The 24,806-nt window shown below is 40.4% G+C and overlaps 1 protein-coding gene across 2 annotated transcripts in view; it reads right to left on the bottom strand.

Annotated features, from left to right (window-relative positions):
• Positions 1–24,428, bottom strand: part of GREM2 (gremlin 2, DAN family BMP antagonist) — a 126,990-nt gene extending 102,562 nt beyond the window's left edge. The window contains exon 1 of one of the 2 annotated variants that reach the window (XM_051821477.2): positions 23,713–24,428. In XM_051821477.2, coding sequence (XP_051677437.1) covers positions 23,713–23,792 — 80 coding nt within the window. In that variant the 5' untranslated portion in view covers positions 23,793–24,428. Of the gene's footprint in view, positions 1–22,897; positions 23,521–23,712 lie in introns of those variants that run through there. The other variant, XM_051821478.2, reaches the window with a different exon arrangement.
• Positions 24,429–24,806: the final 378 nt, after the last annotated feature.

Below are 24,806 nucleotides of genomic sequence, written 5' to 3'. Positions count from 1 at the left end.
AACTAGAAAGGCAGCAGATGGTGGTCCAAATATTTAGGTTCCTGCCATCCTCAAGGGAGACCTGGATGGAGATCTGGGTTCCTGGCTTCAACTTGGCCCAGCCTTGTTACCTTGCAGTCATTTAGAAGGTAAACTAGCAAAGGGCACATCTCTTTCTCTCTCAGTCTCTCTCTCTCTCTTTCTGCCAATCTGCTTTTAAAATAAATAAATGAATAAATAAATAAATATGCTTCACTGCTGATCCAAGTTTCCCTTCCATAGTCTCTTTTTAGTGTTAATTTCCCAGCATCACTTTCACTTTTCTTAGCAAGCAGTTGTGAACTGTTTCTATGAGGTGCTAGAAGGGATCATAAACTGAAAATTGTCATCTAACTGAACTTTAGCAGGCTGTGCTCATGGGGAAAGTGAAGCACATAAACAGGTATGGTTCAAGGCAGAGCGTGGTAAGCACTGTAAGAGAGGTGCAAAGTCCTTTGGGAGGACAGAGGAAGGGAAGATAAATTCTGGCAGAGGGAGAAGGGAAGGCTTACCGGAACAGGTGGCCTTTAAGCTGGCCTGCTTGGATGGATGGGTAGGATTTCAACAGACGGATGTCAGAGTGGGGGAGGAGGAGAAAGGAGCAGCATGGTCATAGAACATGCAATGCAGGGTTCAAGTGGACTGGGGTGATTGGCACGTGGGGAACTTAGTGGGAGGTGGGAGAGAAGTGTCAGTCAGACGGAGAATACTCCCCTTGGTGAACAGTCATCTATGAGCAGAACACTGTCAGAATTATATTTATATTTTAGGAACATTTATCTGGACACATTTTTACTTATTTGATGCTGTTGACTCTGTTTTGTTCAGCTATTTTTTTTAACATAGAACACTATCCGCTTGTTACCATGGCTATGCCCTGATGACTATCTGTCACTGGCCTGATTTTGTACCTCTGATTGTACCACTATCAGTGGCACCCTTAAAAAGTGTATTATTTTTATGAAAGACAGCAAGAGAGATAGAAAGAGTTCTTTCATCTTTCATTTGTGGGTTCAATCCCCAGATGTCTGCCACTTCTACAACTGAGTTAGGCTGAAGCCAGATTTCAGGAGCTCCATGTGCCTAGCAAGGACCTGAGTACTTGAGCCTTCAACTGCTGCCTCACAGGTTAGGCATCTGCAGGAAGCTGGGTGGGTGGGAAGCAGAGGCAGAACTCAAACCCAGGCATTTTGACATGGGATGCAACTGTCCCAAGTGGCAGTAAAAACCACGGTGCCTCAATGCCTCCCCCGGCCTCTCCTGAGCTTATATTTCTTCCAAGGAAATTTCCCCATGCAATCAGTCTCAATTAGCAATCATGCTATTTTCTACACAGTAAATAATGAAATTATTTATTATGTACTTGTTTATTTTTCACTCTCTGCCACTGTAATTGGCTCCATGAGTGCATGACTCATGGAGTTACAATCCTCCAAGGTATTCCCAGAGCTTGGCTGAGTGACTAACACACACAAGAAACTCAATAAATGCTTGTTTGCTGAGTAAATTAACTGAGGAAAGTGGAATTAATGTTGCTAGAAAACTCGAAAGATGTTACATTACTTAGAGACAGGCACAAGTAAATGATTCACATGTGATGATGGAGGTGTCAAGGACCCTAGAACATACTAATTCAGCTATGTATGTGATTCTGCTAGGCACCCTCTTTGGCACTCAGACTAATTGGTGCATCGTTTCTGATGGAATTTCCTTTAGTACATTTGTTCCTTCTTCCTCACATCTACCACCTCCAACATTTTCTGGCCATTATTGCAACTAAGTGTTAGGCTTGGTAATTGTCCTAATGATCTGGAAATGCATTACTCTTTTGCAGATGGCCGCAGGTTGAGTTGCCCAAGACCTGGTCATAAGTCATCATTTGCTGAAAAGCAAGGGAGTTTTTTTGAAGTGGAAGGGGCCTTTGGAGGTCATCCAGCAGCTTTTGAAACAGCTCCAGCAGCCAAACTAGTAGGCCCAGGACCTGCCCTGGCAATCTGGTTTCCTGATTTACTACAAGGTATGGAGCTGTTTATGATGCTTTTCATAGAAAATAAATGGCTCTTAATTCTACCGTATGATGAAGTTCATATTTGAAATGTTTGAATAGGTTTTTCAGACCCTGGTTATACAATTGGTTATAAAATTTTACAATCTTGTTCCAAGGATATAAAAGTCTGTGATGGGAACCTCCACTCCAGGCTCCAACTCAAAGAATGCTAAAGGCTGAGCTTTAGAGCTCATAGACACTTTTTCTTGGCACTGGGACAAAAGTACTTTTAACTGAAGAGTCGATGTATAAATGTAGGTAGATTTGATTTGAGGCTACTTCTAAAATTAAATTTCACCTAGAAGTCAAATGAAATATTACTAATTAACCATGGTCCACAGTTTGTAGAATAAAATGAAATCAGAAATGTAAAACACCGTTCATTTGTAAGACTAATTCACCTAAGAGGTTACCTTAGTTAAGTATTTGTATTGTACCAGCGGACACAATGAGACACCATGATAATGATGGGCTTTTGGATACTGCTGGGGAAGGAATCACTACTTTCTGAAAATATCTGCCACAAAAATATTTAAACTTAAAAAATAGCACTTAATGGAACCGATGCTGCGGCATAGCAGGTAAAGCCAGTGCCTGTGGTGCCATCATCCCAGCATCCGACTGCTACATTTCTGATCCAGCTCCCTGCTAATGCATCTGAGAAAGCAGCGGGAGACGGCCCAAGTACTTAGGCCCCTGCACCTATGTGGGAAACCCAGAAGAAGCTCCTGGCGCCTTGTTTCATATCAGCCCAGCTCTGGCTGTTCTGGCCATTTTAGGGGGTGAACCAGCGGATGAAAGATTCTCTCTCTGCCTTTCTCTCTCTCTCTGCCTTTCTGTCACTCCACTCTCTCTCTCTTTCTCTAACTTTGCCTTTCTAATAAAATTTGCAAATCATTTTTTAAAATAGCAATTAAAATGATGCTTTTCAGTTTTCTTCACAATTCACTTAGATTTGTCTCCGAAATTTTATGTCCACCTGAAAATAGGGTTTGCTGACGTCTTTCCTGATGCCCTGATTAGATGTTTGACGTGGAAAAACCACAGCAATTCTCAAATGTGATGGGAACCATTTCCTAGGGGCAGTAAAATGTGGCATATGATGATTTATTTATGTGACTCAAAAATGTTGTCAGCTTTAGGTCCTCTTCTGCTCTTTGTTGAAGAGACAGGCAGTCTTCATTACACAGCTTCCATATTGGCGTTCCTGCAGAGAAATTTGCTTTTCTGGCTCATGCACCAGACTTTGAGATTTGAAACTTTGCTTTATCCTGTCTGTTCCCTGATGAAATTGTAGATATTCTCTTTTTTTAAAGATCTATTAATTTATTCGAAAGGCAGAATTACAGAAAGACAGAGGTGGGGAGAGAAAGAGAAAGAGAGCGAGGAGAGAGTAAAAGTCTTCCATCTGCTGGCTTGCTCCCCAAATGGCCACAAAGGCCAGAGCCAGGTGCATCCAGAGGCAGGAGGCATGTGGGTGCAGGAGTTCAAGGACTTAGGCCATCTTCTACTGTTTTCCCAAGAGAATTAGAAGGGAGCTGGATGGGAAGTGGAGCAGGCGGGACTCGAACTGGCACCCATATGGGATGCAGGCACTGCCAGCGGCGGCTCTACCCGCCACACCACAGTGCTGGTCCCTGTAGGTATTCATTATCTCCTTTGGGACTGTGTCCCTGCTCTTGTACTCCCCATGTTCAACTGTAATGGATAAGTGGTTTCTTTGTAATCCACTGTCACTGAGTTCTGATCGTGGCCTTGACATATATCTTAGCATCCTCTACAAAAGAGCAACAAAGTACGGTGTTATGAGCTCATGCTTTGAAACTCCATGCTTTGAGGTCTGAATCCTGTTTCCAGCAGTTCTACAAGGGAGATTTTATACGTGTACATCTTGGAGAGTCTTCAGTATTCCAATTTAAAAGCCCAGTGATTATACTACCTAGTTGACAGGATTAGGTGAGGATTAAAAAGATAATTTACAAAAGTCAATCAGCAGAGCATGTTTCATTTGGAAACACCCCAATAAACATTGATTGGTACTGTTAGTATTACTCATCTGCATCACCCGGGTGTCTTTTTTTCTCTGGACCATGAGCTTCATTAGGAATCCCTACCAGTGCCTAGCCTAGTCCTGGCACAGGGTAAATTCTCAGAGTCTGTAGACTAAAAGACACGATTCTCACAGTATGTGTTAAATGATACAGCTGATTTGCAAGGACTATGTTACAGACCAGATTACACTCTTTTTCCATGTCCTTGTGTGTCCTGCAATGGCCTAGCTTCTACCACTATTCCAAGGCAATCATTAATACCACCCTTGTTCACACTGAGAGCAGTCCAGTTTGGATGATATGGTCACTGCAGTGTTGAGAAGATTCTCATTAGCTTAATTCCCAGAAATTAAGATCCTTGCTATGCAATGCACACACAACATTCAACAGCATTTGAGGGAAGCAGTCAATCAATCACTGTGCAGAACTGAAGTTCTCCACACAAAGGAAGTGCTCAATAGATCCATATGATAGCAGAATGAAAGGATGGAAATTGGGTCATTTTTATTCTCTCTTTTCCAAGAAATAAACTAGGGAAGAAAGCTGAAATGGAGTCTTAAAGGGGAGAAAAATTTGACTGAGAACGCTTTTCTGCCATTTATTATGAGTAGTGGGATAATCTTACATGTGTAAAGTATTTGAGAATGTAGTAATAAATCCAAAACAAGATATAAGAAAAATACCCAGGCAAAAATAAGCTGCTCTTGATATCTGCTCTTTGGAATATGTTTATTTATAAATAAAACAATCACGAAATACTACAGTGAAATTCAAAGAAAAAACTTACTTCAGAGCATGTATATATATTGCAATTTAGGACAAAATGAGTTAGCCCTTAGCCAAGGTAAAACAGATGTTTTCTTTTCTTTTTTTTTTTTTAAGATTTATTTATTTTACTTGAAAGTCAGAACTACACAGAGAGAAGGAGAGGCAGAGAGAGAGGGAGAGAGGTCTTCCGCTGGTTCACTCCCCAGTTGGCCGCAACGGCCGGAGCTGTGCCGATCCAAAGCCAGGAGCCAGGAGCATCTTCCAGGTCTTTCTCGCAGTGCAGGGGCCCAAAGGCTTGGGCCATCTTCTACTGCTTTCGCAGGTCATAGCAGAGAGCTGGATAGGAAGTGGAGCAACTGGGACTTGAACCTGCGCCCACATGGGATGCCTGCACTGCAGGCAGTGGCTTTACCCGCTATGCCACAGCGACAACCCCACAGATGTTTTCTTCATTAGCTCCCTCTCCTTTTCTTTACTCTTTCTGCTGTCTTAGGAGGATTATACCCTTTTTCCTCCTCCCATGTTCCCTTCCTCTGTGCCTCTCTTCTCCTGTGAAGAATTTGGCAAACCAGGACTCTTTGGGTCAAACTTCAAATGCCCTAGCAGTATTTTTATTTTCAAATCATCTTCTTCTAAATGATGGAATGGAAGGTGTTACTTCCTATTAATGGAACTTCAGGCACCAGAAAACCCCTGGGAAGAAATCTGTGAACAAGGATCCCGTACTGGAACCTGTTGGGAGGCAGTGTATTGAGTGGACAGAAAGCATGGACTTTGAGTTGGGTCTGATTTCTGGCTCCTTGTTATTGGCACTGTGGCTTTGAACCTTCATTTGTATGAAAAGGATCACCATAATACCCACCTCTTAGGCTTGTTTTAAAAATTAAATGAGATTGTGTTTATGAATACCTAATATTGAATAATAAGCTCAGGCCATAGTCTAGCATGCTCCTATAACAACAGTTACTAGCAGATGATTCTCCTATTGTTCGGGCTTAATAAATGATAGTCATCATTTTTGTCAGCATTATTATTATTGCATCACTGGTATTCTGAAATTTATTTGGGAGATGAATATCCTTCTTATTTAGATATAAGGTAGGAATTCTAAATCTAATCAACCATTTCATGGAATATTTGTTATGTATGGAAGTTTACTAAGTGTTTGAGAGATATATTCTATCTTTCCAGGTGGAAGCTAAGGAAGAGTAAAACCATGGAAGGATCACTTAATCTTCCCTATTACAATTACTTCTTACCAAAGGTGATTTGTGTGGGCACCTGCTCAATATAACAAGGTGACTGAAGCTGTCTTAACGCCATCTCAGGCCGTTGAGAACAGTTCAGAGCCTAGAATTTCAACTCAGTTGACTCCAGTCACGTAAATGTACACAAACTTATTCCCTGACAGAAAAACAAACATTTGGTTATTTCCTTGTGCGTACTTGTTGGGGAGGGGAAAGGAAAAGGATCTGACCTTCTGATAGTCACTTTCTGCATCCTGCATTCTGTCCAATGCACAAGTAAATGGAACTGGAAACTTTGGCCCTTCTCTGATGACTTTTCTCATGAATTAAAATTCAGCATGAACTAAAGCTCATGCCAGATATGGAACCAGAAACAGAGTATTACTACTCCACTGTGGCACATTCCCGTCCTCAGTTCATATTTTCCCAAAGTATTACACCTGAATATGACTTGCTTGGATTCCAAGAACCTGTTTTTTATGATTGTGGTTATGATCCTTTACGAAAAAGCCAGGAATGAAACCACTGTCTCTAGTGTGCAGCAAAACCAAATAGCCAGAGCTTTCAGAGCCCAAAATGCCCAGGGCAACTCCTGATCCACAGGGAGGCCAATCAGCTGGATATTTTAGATGCTATAAAATATATACATTTACTTAAACCTCAAGAATCAAGGAAAATACTACACAGCAGAACTGCCTTCCTGTCACAACAGAAAAACTGAACTGTTAGAAAGATGTTTGTGAGCCATCAACTGTGCAGGATAATAACTACAGCATCTCTTCCAAGGTAACACATATTTCCCTGCCCCTTCTAAGCCAAAGCAGTGATTCAAATTTCCATTTTCATCCAGTTCTCATTTCATTTTGCTCAGAAGTTACCCCTACTGTTGAATGTTGCTGTTATTTGTTTATAAGTTTGTTTCTCCTAGTGAACTGGGAGCTGTTGGAAGACAGAATCTATCTAATCCACTTTGATATTGCCAGTGCCTGGCACACTGAGCAACTTAATAAATGCTTGTTGAATATATACAAGGGTATTTCAAAAAGTTCATGGTAAATGGAATTTTTAAAGAGTTTATTTTGGTACTAAAACTTTTTTAAATCGATGCATAGTGTTTTCATAGTATTCATTTCTCATGAACTTCTTGAAGACCTCCTTGTACAAATAAGAACTCTGAGAAAATAGGGCTAAAGTTCTAAGCTGATGGCCAATTTGTGAGCACCATCTATGACTTTGTTATAGTTAAATAATAAGAGATACTTATTTTTTATTTATATACTCAAAGCTACTCAGTTTTTCATTCACCCCAAAAACATTTTTTCTAGGCAACTCCCTTGTGCCAAATACTAAGGGGGTTACACAGAAAAATCTTTTCCCTTCTTTCAGTGAGATTACTGAGTCTCTGTCATGAAAAATACTCTATATATTCAGAAGCTACCCTAATAAATATTTTGGTTTTTTTTGACAGTCCTGGCTGTCATTTGAAACCAAATTTCAGGTCAACAGCACCACATTTAATATTAAATAAACAGCCCCAAGCCTCCACTGGCTGATGTTTTAATCATATGGAGACAATCTGAACTTTACTGCCATCAAGAAACAACAGGAATATCTAATGCAAGAATTAGGAATGCATATCAACTTTCACAGTCTAGTTTGATAATTATAAAAGTAAACTTTCTTGTCATTAAAGGGACTTTTAATAGCCATACTATTGTTCTGGTGTGTGCTGAGTCTAAAGACTCCAATGGCCTCTTTGATCTTCTGCATTTCTGAAGTTGTAGGATTTTGCATGCTACGTTGATATTCTATGAAAATGTACAATCACTATAAAAGGAATTTTTCTATTAGTCCAGGAATAATCTTTTAGAGCATAACCACCTGACAATAATATGTGAGTACATATCATCTGTATGAAGACCAAAGATATTTTTACAGCTAAGGATTATTTTCTTCCCTTTGTACAGATCCATATGGTGCCTATTCAGACATCAGTCATTAGCAATGTCATCTCATTCAATCCCAAGTATGGAGTTCAGAATTTTTGCTTCACATTTGGATAAAAATAACTTGGTATTAAGAGTTATTTGTTTTGGAACCAGCGCTGTGGTGCAGCAGGTTAACGCCCTGGCCTGAGGCAACAGCATTGATATGGGTGCTGGTTCGAGTCCTGGCTGCTCCTCTTCTGATCCAGCTCTCTGCTATGGCCTGGGAAAGCAGTAGAAGATGGCCCAAGTCCTTAGGCCCCTTCACCCATGTGGGAGACTCGGGAGAAGCTCCTGGCTTCGGATCAGCTCAGCTCCGGCCGTTGCAGCCATCTGGGGAGTGAACCAGCGAATGGAAGACCACTCTCTCTGTCTCTACCTCTTTCTGTAACTGTCTTTCAAAGAAATAGAATAAATCTTTGAAAAAAAAAAAGAGTTATTTGTTTTATCTCCTACAGACCAATTACTCCAAAGTCAATGACAGTTTATATAAATGCAGGAAAGTATGTTGCATGTAGACTCAACTGGAGTAGGATGCAAGATAAATCAAATAGCTACAAAATATGGCTGTTCTGCTTTGGATAAACTCTGCTTGATCTATGCCCTGCTTCCTCCTGATTTCTGTCTTGGAGTCAAATATCTGATTGTCTACGCAATGGACAATTCCTGCCCCACAATGAGCAGTTCTGACTTCTGATTTTACATCCTTTGGTGGAGATTATGGGTGAGGACTGTTGCATGATATCCACTCAACCATTCATTCGCTCATTCATGCAATAGAGAGTGAGAGATGTGTCTACTATTTTGGGGGTAGTTTGTTCTAGTTGGATGTCTGGCTGTCTATATGAATGATTCCAGAAAAAAAAAAAAAAAAAAAAGAGGGATAGGGTGAGCAGGAGAAGCACTGTGCTAATGTGGGTCTGGCTACAGAAAAGCAGGGTGTTTTCCTCTAGGGGTGACTCTCCTCTGAAAAACAGAAGTGTTTCTGTCCCTGAATCCTGTCCTGAGGCTGCATTTGTTGGTTAAAGGAATTATAAGCATGATCAAATAAAGCAGCCAGTATAAAACCCGAGTACACATATCACAGCGGAGATTCATCAAAACACCATTAGCAATCCCACGGTCCAAACAGAAGGGAGGAAAAGTCATTGCTATTACTTTAATAAGCCAAGGTGTGCCACAGCACTTGGAAACCTGGGAAGGTGAATCAAAGGCTACTGCTTCTAATTTGTCCATCAAACTAGCCGAAGGCATTGCTGGTTTCTAGAAATAGTTGGGATTATTTCAGCGAACCTCAGCCTTGGGAAGTCTAAGCTCTGAGATGATTTAGTACTGCAGTGAGTAGTAGGAAAAATGACCCAAATTAAACAAAAGCAGCAACATACTTTGCTGCATTTATACAAAATCCTTCTATTTCCCCCAAACAAAAGGATTTCTCCCCTACTTTGGCACATGTCCTGTGGGTTGAACCTTGCACCTTTGTGAAGTCTGTCTTGCAACACTTCTTGCACTGTTGCTTCAGGTTCGGCCTAATGGTGGAGGCTCTGGAGAAATGGAGTATTAGAAAGAGGGATAGAAAGTGAATTTGGAAATCTGAGATCTACTGCTAGCTCTGTAACAAGCTAGCATGTCATTTTAACATTCATTCAACTTTTGGGATTATCCTTTCCTTTTCTGAAGAATGAAGACATTAAAGAATTGTTTCCTTATACCTCTAAAACTCTGAGAATCAGAAGACATCAAACACGGAATAGGTGTGGCAGAGTAGAGAAGTTAGAAAATAAATCATCATGGAAAATGGCACACTGCATGATGGACTCAGGCTTTTAGGAGCACATTCCTGAAATCTCCCTCAGAAACAGCATTCACTTCTTCAGCACTCAGAGTGCCTTATTCGTTCACATCCCTACCAATGCTATCCAATTTTCACATGTGTCTTATTGCTGATATGTCTTCCCATTGAGCTATACATTCCTTAAAAACATGATACATCTTCTGATCTCCTGCCATTTCTAGTTCAAGCTCCATTAATACTGGGTGTACAAATCAGTGGCTCCGTGAAGAGTGCTTGATTAGCTCTTCATCAACATTATAATTATTTCTATTTTAAAGATAAAATTAAGAACCAAGTGAAGTTTCAATTTATGTGTCTCAGTTTACAAAACTGGATTTGGAGTTTCAGTTCCAATGTGTTCATGGTGGTGAGCTATTCTTTTAGCAAAACTTTCATAGATATTCATCCTGAAGTCCTTTGCTTCTCAGACTCAACCCACGGATCGCAAAAGACATCCCAACCTGCTATTACCAAGAAACTGCAAAATAGTTATGATGACAATAGTAACAATTGAATTTTTAGTCAACAGCTAAAAGGATTACCTCAAATAATCCTTAAAATAACACTCCACATTTTAGATGGAGAATATTGATACTCATTTAGCTTAACACAGATGGGAGTGGAGCCAGGTTTATCTGACTTCAAAATTCATACTCCAAACCAGCAGTGTACACCTCTCTGCATTTGACTATGTACTCAGTACAACCATGACTCTCATGCGTTCTGTCTCCAGTGTGAAACCAAGTCTGCATGAGGAGATATAACCGAAGTTATTAAGGGAAAAGTCACAGCTTTGGAGTTTGATAGTGAAAAGACAGTGATTTAATTACTTAGCCAATTAATGGTCATGTGAAGTAGAGAGACTTGCTGGATCTCATTAAGCCTCAGTTCACTGTTGGAAAAACAGTGCTTACCTCAAGAAGACATTATAAACATTTAGTGGGATGTTATTATATGTTAAAATAACTGCAACACATAGCAATTGCTCAATAAATCCCCCCTTGTCTCTTCCCCACTTCCCTTCCAACATAACCAAAACCTCCCAAAACAAATTCAATAACCATAGAGGAATAAAGGAGACTCTTGCAGAACACCTGGGCATCCTTTATTAAGAAGAAGTTCAGAGGCCTGTGCTGAGGTGTAGCAGGTAAAGCCGCTGCCTGCAGTGCCGACATCCCATATGGGCACCGGTTCAAGTTACAGCTGCTCCACTTCCAATCCAGCTCTCTGCTATGGTCTTGGAAAGCAGTAGAAGATGGTCCAAGTTCTTGGGCTCCTGCATCCTCGTAGGAGGCCCAGAAGAAGCTCCTGGCTTTGAACCAGCGCAGCTCTGGCCGTTGCAGCAAATTGGGGAGTGAACCATTGAATGGAAGACCTCAATCTCTCTCTCTCTCTCTCTCTCTCTCTCTCTGCCTCTCCTTCTCCCTCTGTATAACTCTGACTTTCAAATAAATAAATAAATATTTAAAAAAAAAGTTCATTCCTTTTCAGCTAAAATCCCTAATAAAACACTTTCCCTCCCTAGAAATCTTCAGAGCCTGCCAAAGCCCCAGCAATCCTGCAAGCTATTTGCTGTCAACACTTCCATTGGGTTGAACAGGAGAGGGGTGGATCCTTTTACCATTAACAGCATTCTTTTCTGAGGTTTTTATTTGGGTCCTTGGTGGCCCAGAATTTAACATTATGGCATTTGATTAATGTTCTCCTTTAACCTTTCCATGATAAACCAAGTAAAATCAGAAATATTCTTTCTCACATTTTTCTTAGCATTTTTTAAGTATAAATTTTTTTCAGCTATTACTCACTTATTTTCTTTTCATTTGAAAGAGAAAGAGAGAGCAAGACAGATTTTCCATTCACTGGTTCATTCACCTAAGGTTCACAACTATCAGTCGGGGCAAGGCCAAAGCCAGGAACTTGGAACTCAATCCAGCTCTCCCACATGGGTAGCTGGGACCCTAGTAATTGAGCCAACATCTGTTGCCTCCCAGAATGCACATTTTCTGGAAATTATCTTTCATAGTATTTAAAAGAATGGTGACCCCTGCAAGGGTATTCATTCACCAAGAGTCATGATTCATGTCCATGTAACATATCAAAGACATACAAATGAAAATCAGCATGATCTGCTATAGATTTTATAGTATAACACAGGAAGAAAGAACTCATAAAGAGGATTCCCATGCAGCATGGAACTTTAAATGGGAACTCCATACATAGTCTCTGACACTTCAGGTCTATGGTATGTGTCACCAGCCATACCTGCTTATCAATTGTAAGTTTGAGCCATTCATTTCACTCATCAGATAAGTAACTAAAAACATCCAATTACAAATACAAATAGGTGACATGAGAGAAGCCCTCAGGAACTCTATGCTGCTTAAAAAAACCCTACAATGCAAATTCAAGTAAAGAAATGCATTTTTCTTCCCTTTAAGCATATACAGCCTCAGTGTTTTGTGGTACCAACAAGGCCCAACTCAATAGCTGATGCCTGACTCCTTTTGATTAAATCCTGTCCATCCTCTCCTCTAGCACAAACTTTATGGAGGCCCACTCAATTTGGAAGCAACGTTAAGTCTTTGGAAGGTCACATCTAATGATCCAAATTTACTGCCCTGTTAGGTGGAATTTGCTTATACATTTGCTCCCCGTGGTTCCCTTTTGAGTCAGATGAAGCCTAAGGACTACATTCAGAAAAACGTTTTTAAATTCAGAAAGTATATAATATCAGGAATAAATGCAGCTGTTCCTTGATTTATAGTGGGGTTATGTCTAGATGAAGTAATAACAATTTGGAAAAAAAATCATGATATAAAAATGTATTTAATACACTTAACCTACTGCACATCCTAGCTTAGCAACACAGTATACCATAAAGTGTCAGAAGTTTCCTCTAGTGATCCTGTGGCTGGCTGGCACCTGTGGCCTGCTGCTGCTGCCATGTATCATAGCACAATATATGACTCCATAGGGCTATTCCAGGAAAAGATCAAAATTCACAATTTAAAGTTCAAAGTATGGTTTCTACTGATTGTATATCATTTTTGCATCAATATCAAGTTAAAAATAGTTAAATAAAGCTACTATAAAGTGGGGATCATCTGTATTCATGAAATTGGATTATGGGGCCAGTGTTGTGGCATAGAGGGTAAAGCCACTGCTGCAGTGCCGGCATCCCATATGGGCGCTGGTTCAAGTCCTGGCTGCTCCACTTCCGATCCAGCTCTCTGCTATGGCCTGGGAAAGCACTGGAAGATGGCCCAAGTCCTTGGGCCCCTGCACCCATGTGAGAGACCCAGAAGAAGGTCCTGTCTACTGGCTTCATCCATTGCAGCCATCTGGGGAGTGAACCAGCAGATGGAAGACTTCTCTCTCTCTCTCTCTCTCTCTCTCTCTTTCTCTCTCCCTCTCCCTCTTTCTGCCTCTGCCTCTCTGTAATTCTGCCTTTCAAACAAATAAATAAATATTTTTTAAAAAAGAAATTGAATTATGTGGGCTTCCTCATAATACACTGAATAATAAGACTTGGAAGCAGGTGTGATAGCTCTCACAACTTTGCAGTAGTGCTAAGAGTACCTGTGATATCTCTGTATCAACTCCAATGCGACATGAAAGGACCTCTGATTTCTTGATTTCTCTTGGTAATAAAACCATGTTTCTGCTAATACTTCTGTGGTTTCTTACTCGTGTTGACAACTAAAGGGAATATGCCTTTCCACTTATAGGCTAGTGGAAATCAAGATGTACTTCTTTTCCATCCAAGTTCGTTGATTCCCCTATATTTCCATTGACTTCTGAAATAAAGAACACTTATTATAGATATGTTTAAAAATCTGTCCTCTGAAACCAAAAAGAGCAAATTTTATTCCTCTGTTGTTACTTCTGAATTATCTTCCAATGCAAAGAACAACATAGAATTTATAGAATGTTTAGAAACCATATCACTTTCCTCTGTGTAACTAACTAAAGATTTGTTCATTTCCAAACTAAAGTACAAGCTGGGAAAGTTGGTGTGCCATCCAGATGGCCAGGACCAGCCCACCTAATCTGAGGTGAGCGAAGGAGGAAACTTGCAGCAGCTGCCATCCTCTGGTAACGAAGACAGTTTCTTTTACTTGGGGGAAGAAATCTATCAAAACAGTTTAGTATTTTAAAGTCTTATCAGTATGGCTTTTTAAAGAGAAATAATTTTAAGGATATATTGTTTTTATATCGAAAAACAATCATTTTAAGTAGTTGGAAATAGGTAACACAAGGGATAAACAATCCAAAGCAAAAAGGAAAAAAAAAATATTTTTCATGACAAATGATTGAATTTGTCATTAATTTAGCCCATGCTAGATGCATCAATGTAAAGTATTTGAAGACTGTGTCTTTCAGCAGATAACAGCAATCTCTGAGCCTAGCTCTAGATTACCTTTAGCTGGACCTCAAAATTCAGATCAGACTTAGATCTTTATGCACCAACTCTGTGCCAGGAAATAAAAAGAGGAACAATAAATAGACTCTGTCTTCAAGAGAATTTGAAACTTAGTGGAAGTAAACATATTACAAAAATAACCATATAAGGAAAACTAAAACCTATCTATACTGGAGATAGGGAAATAGCCTGAAATGACAAAGAGAAGACTTAATTATTATTATATTGTCAAGTGGCTTTGTTATGTATGTATTATTTATTTATTTATTCTATAAAGATTTATTTATTTGAAGTCAGAGTTACAGAAAGAGGGGAAGAGACAGAGAAATCTACCAGCTGGTTCACTTCCTAAGTGGCCACAATTGCCAGGGCTGGGCGAGGCCAAAGCCAGGAGCCAGGAGCTTCATGTGGGTCTCTCATGTGGGTGCAGGGGCCCAAACACTTGGGCCATCCTCCACTGCTTTTCCCAGGCCACTAGCAGGGAGCTGAATAGGAAGTGGGGGAGTGCAGGCACGAATCAGTGTTCATATGGGATTCCAGCTTCAAAGGGGGACGTTTTTCCAGCTATGCCACATCACCTGCCCAGATTTTTAAAACATTCTGGATTATAATATCCAGCAAACACCATTACATTTATTAGTTAGTCTTTCCCACTGGTATTGAACTCTTTAAGCTTTCCTGTCTGCCTCCCTGTTATACCTTATAACCTTGCACAGTGATTATTAAATAATTAGATGAAGTCACAACATGCTAGGATAAGTGTGGAGGAGTTAGTTTAAAAACCCAGTTCTGAAGCTTGCTTGGGGTGTAACTTTTAGAGAGCTCTTAATTTGAGGCCAGTGCTGTGGTGCAGCTGGTTAAAGCCATGGCCTGCAGCACCGGCATCCCATATGTGCACTGCTCGAGTCCAGGCTGCTCCACTTCCAATCCAGCTCCCTCCTAATGCACCTAGGAAAGCAGTGGAGGATGGCCCAAGTGTTTGGGCCCCTGCACCCACATGGGAGACATGGAAGAAGCTCCTAGCTCCAGGATTCAGCCTGGCCCAGCCTTGATCACTGTGATCATTTGGGGAATGAACCAGTAACGGAAGATCTCTTTCTGTTTCTCCTTCTCTCTCTCTCTGTAACTCTACCTCTCAAATATATAAGTAAATATTTTTTAAAAAGAAGAAAAGAAAGCTCTCAATTTTAGTAATCTCATCTGTAAATGGGAAGATAATATTAGTTAAGATTTTTTTAAAGATTAGATTATACTTATGAAATACTTAACAGTCATCCTTTAATGGACATCAGCTATTTTCACAGAACAGTACACAACTGATGTAGCTAGAATGAAGACTCACTTCCAACCTCTCATTGCAGAGTGGGACTTGACAGAGTGTTGTTTTCTGATAGTGTGAGAAACATGAAAACACATGTAAACCCAAGTTGCATGAGTTCTTTAGGTAAAAGCTTCTTCATAATAACGATGTAAGTCTTTTTTTAAAAAAATATTTATTTATTTGAAAGGCAGAGTTACAAAGAAGCAGAGACTGGAGCAGGGTGGGGGTGCGGAGGGCCTTCCATCTGCTGGTTCACTCCCCAAATGGCCATAATGACTGGAGCTGAACCAATCTGAAGCCAGGAGCCAGACGCTTCTTCTGTGTCTCCCACGTAGGCGCAAGGGCCCAAGGACTTGGGCCATCTTCTACTGCTTTCCTAGGCCATAGCAGAGAGCTGGATCAGAAGTTGAGCAGCTGGGATTCAAATGGACCCCCCATATGGGATGCTGGCATTCCTGGCAGCGGCTTTACCTGCTAAACCACAGCACTGCCCCCACCCCCGTGTAACTCTTTAAGTTAAAAAACAAAGGCCAAAAACCACTTGACTTTCTGAAACAAAGTGCTGTTCCTTTTCTCGCTCCTCTGAGTTCATGGGTATGAGATGCCTTAAGTATATTTTTCATATTATTTATCAAGTTGGAGTCTTGAATACATATCTGAAGGTACACACTTCTATATCACTACAAAATTAACATAAGGAACTGTGGAGGTGGTATTTGCAGGTAGAAGGTGTGACTCCTCAGACATTAAGCATATCCTTACCAGAGAAGTTAAAAGTGAACACTTCTTTTTAAAAAAAAAAAAAAGATTTATTTACTTATTTGAAAGTCAGAGTCACACAAAGAGAAGAGAGGCAGAGAGAGAGAAAGAGAGAGGTCTTCCATCCAATGGTTCACTCCCCAGATGATCACAACTGCCAGAGCTGTGCCAATCCGAAGCCAGGAGCCAGGAGCCTCCTCCCAGCCTCCCATGCGGGTGCAGGGACCCAAGGACTTGGGCCATCTTCCGCTGCTTTCCTGGGCCATAGCAGAAAGCTGGACAGGAAGTGGAGCAGCCAGGTCTTGAACCGGCGGCCATATAGGACACCGGCGCTTCAGGCCAGGGTGTTAACCCACTGCACCACAGTGCCGGCCCCAAAAGTGAACATTTCTTTCTTTTTCAAGAAGTAGGCCAGAGGAGGACTGTTTCATCTATTCATAGTCTTTCAGGTTGACAATCAACATCTGAGCAAATGCAATTCTATGAATATGAATCTAAATCAATTTTCAATCAATATTGAAATCATGTACATAATTTCAATCATCTTAGGCTAGACTAATACTGTAGAAAGATATTTGCTGTTACTGCTTTTTCAAATATGAAAAACTGCAATTATGGGAATTAAAAGCTGAGATATATGTAAACTACAGGAAAAAGGATTATGTTTGTAATAACCACAGTAATATACTATCATTATACAGAGAAGATGACCAATAGATATCTGTTGAATGCATGCTGTATGCATGACTGAATGGTTAAATTTTCAGCTATCAAATGTATGGTAATAACAAACTCTCTTCATCAATAAAACTTGCAGAAGATAAACTGAGAATTTTGGTGCAAATTGTATTAGATAATATCTGTCAATGTATCTACTGTAATCTGACAAGTTACACATTCAAAAAATAGATGAATCTGAATTTTTTTTGGCAGGCAGAATTAGACAGTGAGAGAGAGAGAGACAAAGACAAAGGTCTTTCTTTTCTGTTGGTTCACCCCCCAAATGGCCTCTATGGCTGGCACACTGCAGCTGGTGCGCTGTGCTGATCCGAAGCCAGGAGACAGGCGCCTCCTCCTGGTCTCCCACGCGGGTACAGGGCCCAAGCACCTGGGTCATCCTCCACTGCCTTCCTGGGCCACAGCAGAGAGCTGGACTGGAAGAGGAGCAACCGGGACAGAATCCGGCACCCCAACCATGACTAGAACCCAGGGTGCTGGTGCTGCAGGCGGAGGATTAGCCAAGAGAGCCGTGGCGCCGGCTCAGATGAATCTGAATTTTTAAAATGATTAATAAGAGAAAATTAAAAATCACTTGGAAATGTGATGAAATTTAGATGCTCAGAAATAAAAAACATCTGGTAGGAAAATCTCATTATAGAACTGTTGTGCTTCTTAAACTTATAAGTATGATGCCACACATCTATCAACTTTCACAAAATGCTACTACCATAACTAGAAAATATAATGCATTATCCAGCTTCAGGTTGTAATTGCATAAAAGCAGAGAGAGGTGGCTAGTTTTCCATAGATAAGATTGGCTCGTAGAGCCAGGTTGAATAATATTTTAATGCAGACAATGTTTGTACTAGGTAAAGTCAACTTAGCATTTCATATGAGCAAGTCAAGTGCTCATTCTGCTCAGTGTGTGCTCTTTCTTTCTTCTCTCACTGTTTAAATAAGTTATAGGAGAGGAGAATTTAGCTTGCAATGCTACCAATCCACAACATGAAAGTCATGCTTGGGAATAGTTGTGTTCTCAACCTCGTGTCCTTCAAAAGTTGTCCTTCAAGAAACTTTACCATAAGCCATGTGTTTCCTTTGTTTCTAATTCCTATGTATTCGTAATTTAGACATGGTTTCTCCGCAAAACATTTGCTCAATTCTGTCTTCTTATGAGGGTTATTGTATATGCCAGAATACTATGATTTGACTTACCCTGTTTGATATCTCAGTCAGTGCCTTCAAAGAGATTCCCCTTTCAGCCATAGGCTACTTTGTTTAAACGGGAAGTAATCTAGAAAAGGGAGACCCAGGGTTTCTCTGACCACCTGAAAAGAGGAAGTGCTACACTAAAACCTAAAATCAGCCTTGGAAAATCTTGGTCTTAGACTTCAGATGATATATCTGCACCCACCCACCCTACTCTGTAGGACTTATTTCTTCCTCTTTTATTTGCAAATACCCTACAATTACAACATTGTGCTTGGTTCCATGATGACCCTGGATGAATCTCTCAGGTTCTTCCAAGTTTGGCTAACATCAGGGCACCACACAGTTCCAGACAGTTCATGGGAGTACAGCAGAGGCTAATCAGACTGAAAATGGAGGAGATACACAGTGACCTCCCTTTCCTCCCAGGCACCACAGAATCTTGACTTTGTCCTTGAAAAAATGATTTGCTTTGATTCAAGGCCACCACAGCTACCAGCAGCAGGGCGTGATATCAGAAAGAAGTAGCGATAGGAGCTTTCAAAGCACACAACTGCTGAGCCCTTGGTGGCAACCCCTGCCTCATAAACCCCAAAACCTCACTTATTGACAACGACCAATGGACTTCCCTCACCCAGTGAGTCCATCCCAAACCCCATGTCCCTTCCCCTTCTCCTCTCTCCGGAGTAACCTCAGTTCCTACCCACTCCAGAATTATTTCATTCTGGGCCTTTCAGGTGTTGTTTTAAAAGCTCTTCTCTTTCTCCCAGGACACTCATATTTAGTACTGAGGTATGCACAGCAGTCAAAACAAAGACAGCAGAGACCAGGGTGCTGCTGAAGCGAACACCTCCGACTTGCAAAACCACAGTTACCCATTCAGAAGTCATTACTACCAGTCCAAGGACACTTGGTTTGAGTGATTATTTCTTGCTTCTATGCACATTCATAGTTAGCATATTTAATATGACTTTTCTCTGTGCACATTCATAGTTTGCATATTCAACATGACTTTTCTCTGAAGGTAGCAGCAATACAAGGAAAGAGTCTATGAACCACTGGTTTTTAAAATGTTAGATTAAGATGTAATAGGTTTAACCATCTCTGAGCTCCTCAGAGGTAGATGCATAAGTCTTTGTTTGTTTGTTTTGTTTTGTTTTTAAACAATTGTCTTACACTCTGGATTCCATAAACGGGAGCTATTCCAGCCCTTTCCTTTTAAAACTAAATTTGTTGGAATTCTGAAGGTACTACTGATTGTTAGTGTACAAAATGTAGCTCTGTTTCCCTGAATTTGCCTTGGAGAGATGCTGGGTCTACTGAAAAGCATCTCATCAACACTTCCTCTGGACAATCAACTCAAGAAACCTCATTCTTTCTTTTTCCTCTTTCCCCTGATTCTGTTTGCTTTCTCTCATCTGTCTCCCAATAGAGATCAGATCAAAGAGTGACGCTAATTAAAATAAAAGACAAATTAAGTTCTCTGTTAAATATGTTGCTGTTTCCTTTATTTTTCCAGGCAGCACCAGACAGACCCTTCTGGAATGAATATCTTATTAGGACTCTAGAGTCTGTCTTGTCAAAGGAGGAGGTACATGAAGTGGAAAGACTTTTTTTTTTTTCCCAGTCATTTGGACATTGGAGTTGCTTCATGATCAAGAGGAGGCATCACTTTTTATAGTCTGCATGCTGCCCTCTCCTGGCCTATGTACAGGTGAGTCCCAGGATATTAACTATATTCATTTTAAGCCCACATTTGAGTGTAATATTCCTGTAACATGTGAGAGTTTGTTTTCAATACTTGGGACAGGTCATCATAAGTTTATACCTGAAGCTCATTTAAGGAGACAACTTCATTACTCCTTTAGCTCTCAGATTTATATTTAAGGATGCCAATTATTCTACCATCTCACTTTACACCTTTGTTGATTCAACTCCCTTATTCTCCTCTTCTTGACTCCCACATGGCTCTAGGACTGTGCTTTGCAAACCAGTGCTCCCTCAAGGGTTGGCTCTTATCAATATGCTGGACATCAAAGACATCTTCCCAGTATTAAGTAGTGCCAATGGGAAACAGAAAGTGTTTAGATGAAGGGTCTAAGGACCATAGTTTAGCCTGATATGTGATCATAATTAATTCTACACATTATTAGGTCCACATACGCAGTCACAGAAACAAGGGAATTCTGTGGTAGGAAGATAAGCTGTCAATCAATGAAGTAGATGGCACCATAGGTCTAATTTATAATTACACATTTTCTCCTTCAAAACATTTGTTATTGGTCCTTTGTGGGATTTGTTTTAATTCCAATGCTGTATATATATTTTTTTCTTGGATGAACTGATTCATTACTTTTATCCTAAATACTTAAAGGACCCTGTTACTGAGAAGATTCCTACAACCTGGCACAGCTGCTGTAACAATACTGGAGCACAAGTGTGGCTGCCTGGGCCTCTGTGGTCTCTCAGTGTTTGTCCTTGACCTGGGCAGACCAGTCCTCCCCATATCAGTAGGAACTTGGGCCCAGCCTCAGAGTCTTACATCATTCCTTTGCATTAGAAGAAGAGGGCTAAGGAAGAAGTGTTTATTTTAAAGAGTGTTAAAGGCATGTACCTTGTTTAAACTTTACCAAACTTATAGCTTGAGGGTTTCTAAAGCTCTGGCTGCTTATACTGAGACTTGTAGGGAATGAACTTTTCATTGTTTCCCTCAAGGAAGAATGAAAACATCAAACAATGAATAATCAAAGCATTGCTTATATTTATCTTTGAAAAGTTATCAGTGTCTCATAGTCTACATGAAATGAATATCTTCCATCTCACACTCATTTTGCCATTACCAGTATGTCCAACATTGCTTTAGTATTTGAATGGTAAGAGAAAAATTAGTCTCAAACTATTTTAAATATTATATTTATAGAAGATTGACCGATGCTCATAATATACAAAACTATCCTTTTAACTGCTAATAGAATTTAGTCAGATCAATTAATTTGTTTATATTTGAATAGCTAATTCTTGTGTTTCTGATGTAAAAAGAAAAAAAGAGTTACCAATAAAATCAAAATGTTCTCTCCTAAGTACACTGTTTACTTGTCATGTCTATTTGACAGAATTAAAAAAAAAAACTTTTAAATCATTTACAACAGTAGGCAAAAATATGAAGTTTTCGTAACTCCGAGGTAGAGTTAAGCAGGCATTTCCCATAATGATGAAAAAACACATTTACTTGATTTTTTTAAAAAGTCAATATAAATTCTCACTTGTGATATGCAAAACTAGTACTTTTCTTATAATCTCCTTATCTTCCTTAGTCAGGCAAATGTCTTCAGATAAGGATTGCCCTGAAAAATCATGCAGCACTAAATGTTGAGTTGATTAATAATTATCAGCGGGTAGTTTAGACATATCTATGGAGTCCCACTGAGAAGAGTGCTAGTTCGACTTCAGATAACATATTTGATGGCTCCTGCACCTGCTGCAGTGCCATTCTCCTGTGAAACTAGATGCCTGTTCTATGTATTTAGAAATTGCAGAAAAAGTACTTTTTGCAGGGATTCATTTGAATACCAGTACTTGAAGATTACCCCCAAAAGATCTATCTTCTTTCAGTCTCCTCTGGTTTTTCCAGGGGAAAGCCCAAACTCATTAAGCAATGTTAATTTAATCATAAGTAATCAACAGGGGGGAAAAAGTTATATAATCATTTTCAAACTTCTGAATCAGACCTGGTAGAATTCCAGGAAACAGATTTTCTTTTTCTTTTTACAAAACTTATATTTCAAAATAAAAGTAATTAAGAAAGGAATAGACAGAAGTCTGCCAGTTTTAGGATCAAGTAAAATCAATTAAAATTGACATTTCCTTACAAGTATCATATTTACTACATGATTTCATCCATGATTATTTAATGTAGTAATATATGGAATCATAGAACCATCCTACCTGGGAGTATGGAATGCAACACTTTGTAAACTCGTAAGACAAGGTAAAAATAAATCAAGTACACAGTAGAATCACTGACAATCATAGTTAAAAGCAAATACCTCCTCTATTCTCCTTCAACGACAGCACCTTGCCCATGTGCTTCAAAAACCAAAAGCATGCACTAGTCGGCTGCGGTTCCTATAGGGAATCTATTAACCTGATAGAAAACGTTCAGAGACTGCTTTCTAACAATTTGACGACGTTCCACTCGGTATAGGTCATCATCATAACGGAGGTCATCAAGAGGTATTTATATGTTGGATGACACCAAGCAGGTACTGATGTTAAATGAGATCACCGTCAAGTTTGAAGGTCCCCGCTATACACCTACGCATAACTCAATAGGTGAATAAACCTGTGGCCCCAAATCACGCGCAAACAGCTTTAAAGAGCTAGCATGAAACAGGCAAAACATTGATTCAGGGCTTTCTGTTCTGACGAGCCCTGGAACGATTCATTATAAGTGCCTTGCAAAGGTAGAAATCAGAAACCGTGTCTGTGCCTGCTTAGTCGTGACACGCCGCGTACCTGCAATGACGTGATGGAAGTCTCCTCCTCGGGTGCCTTTTTCTTTCTCGCCCCTTCCCTCTCCTTTCTCTGGAGTTACACAGTCCGCAGCGGGGTCTAAGTTTGATCTCCCGCCGCCGCCTTCAGCTCGACCGCAGCCGGACTCCAGCAGACGCCCATAAGAGAGGCGCGCCGGCCAAAGGTGCAGGAGAGGCGAGAGCGCGCCCCGCGCCGCGCGGTCCCAGCCCGGCTCTGCCTGTAGATGGGAAAGGAGCCGGAGACTTCGCTCTGACTCCTCTCGGCGCTGCATGGGGATATTATCACAGTCTGGGATTTCTATTGGCTCTGCACACCAAACAAATCACACCAGCCACCCCCCCCCCTTCTCTGTTTCACTCAGCGCTTGTTTCTCATCTAACCCACAAACATTGCAGCCACACACACTTCAGTCGCTTGCAATGTTTCTCTTTTCCTCCTTCCAGTCTGGGGATTTACAACCTTGTGGTCAGCTCTAGCATTTTTTTTTTTTCAGACTTCCAATCCAAGCCTTCTTGTTTTTGCAGAGAAATTCTTCATCCCCTAAACCCGCAAAAACCACTCATTCCCTTCAGATCTTCTTCCCCCTTTTGTTGATGGGTTTGCAATGTGAAGAATGTGGAAAGCCCGTGTGTAATACATACGACATTCACGCGCGCGCGCCCACACATGGGGGCGCGCTCGCGCACACACAAATACACACACACACACACACACAATCAGGGCTCCTTTTGTTTTGAGTAACTGAGGCCAGTGAAATTAAAAGCAAGCTGAGCCTAATAACCTAAGTGAGAGCTTACCTAATAAAATTTTGAATGAATTCAGTGCAAAACAGCCATTGCTTGAGTTTGTTTTCTGTTCCAAATAGCGCTTTGGTCATTATTGTCCTTATTTTTTGTTTATTGAATGCAGAGGTTTCTAATGGGAATCAGACTCGCGGCATCCAGAGAACATGGAACGACGACGCCAGGCCAATTCCTGTACTCCAAGGGCTTGGTGTGTGATGGCAGAAGAGTGTCGTGACGCCTGCGTGCTGCTACTTTCTGTTATTCTTTGCTCTTCCCTCCACTGATCTCAGGATTATGACTGTGATTTGGTAGCCAAAGACTGTTCAGACAGGTTCCTGGAAGCTAATTTTCAATCTGTATGTGTCATCAGAAATAAAACTTTGGTCCCTCAGTGAGGAAGGGGCTCAAGAAAAATCTGAGATCTTATAAACTTGGCTAGGAAAATTCAGAATACAACAAAGTTTCACAGGGTTTTATAAAACAAACCCTCCCTTAGCCTTTTCCCCAAAATCATTTTCACTGGGGCTTATGGAAATTTTAATGACAGTTATTCTTGACAAGAAGCCATTGCTTCTGAAATCACTGAGCTCTGTTTTGATTTTTGACTTGAATTATTTTTCCCAGTGTTATCCTTTTTGTATACAACAGTATTTGGCATTTGATATTTTGGTTGCAGCCCAACTCATAGCACATTTTGTTGCAAAATCACGGGCAGTAATAATCAGGCTTTTGAAATTTATTATCGCCAAACAGACTACCTGGTTTTTTTTTTTTCTTTCTTGGTCATATTCCAGGAATTCTGAAATGCAGCCTCATTTTCAGAATGGGCCAACCTGAAATCAACTGAAATTGACAAAAGAAATACAAAACAAACCACATTTGGCTGTTGATTCCTGCTAACATAGTCCGACTTCAAATGGCATATCCTTTTTGCTTTAACAACTCCAGTCCATTCCATTCCTTTAGGTAGATAGTTAAAATAACAATTTTGTAAGTCTTTCGATATGTAGAGAGTGTTTTTTTCTTAAGAGCTCAACAGTCTTACAAAAAAGGGAGTCTTGGTAAGATATTCCAGACAGGTGGAGAAACAGTCTGAGAATGATAAA

The sequence above is a fragment of the Oryctolagus cuniculus genome, chromosome 13 (genome assembly GCF_964237555.1).
Source record: "Oryctolagus cuniculus chromosome 13, mOryCun1.1, whole genome shotgun sequence".
NCBI lineage: Eukaryota > Metazoa > Chordata > Mammalia > Lagomorpha > Leporidae > Oryctolagus > Oryctolagus cuniculus.
Note: the sequence above shows the minus strand (reverse complement) of the source record. Positions and strands in the feature narration are given on the sequence as shown.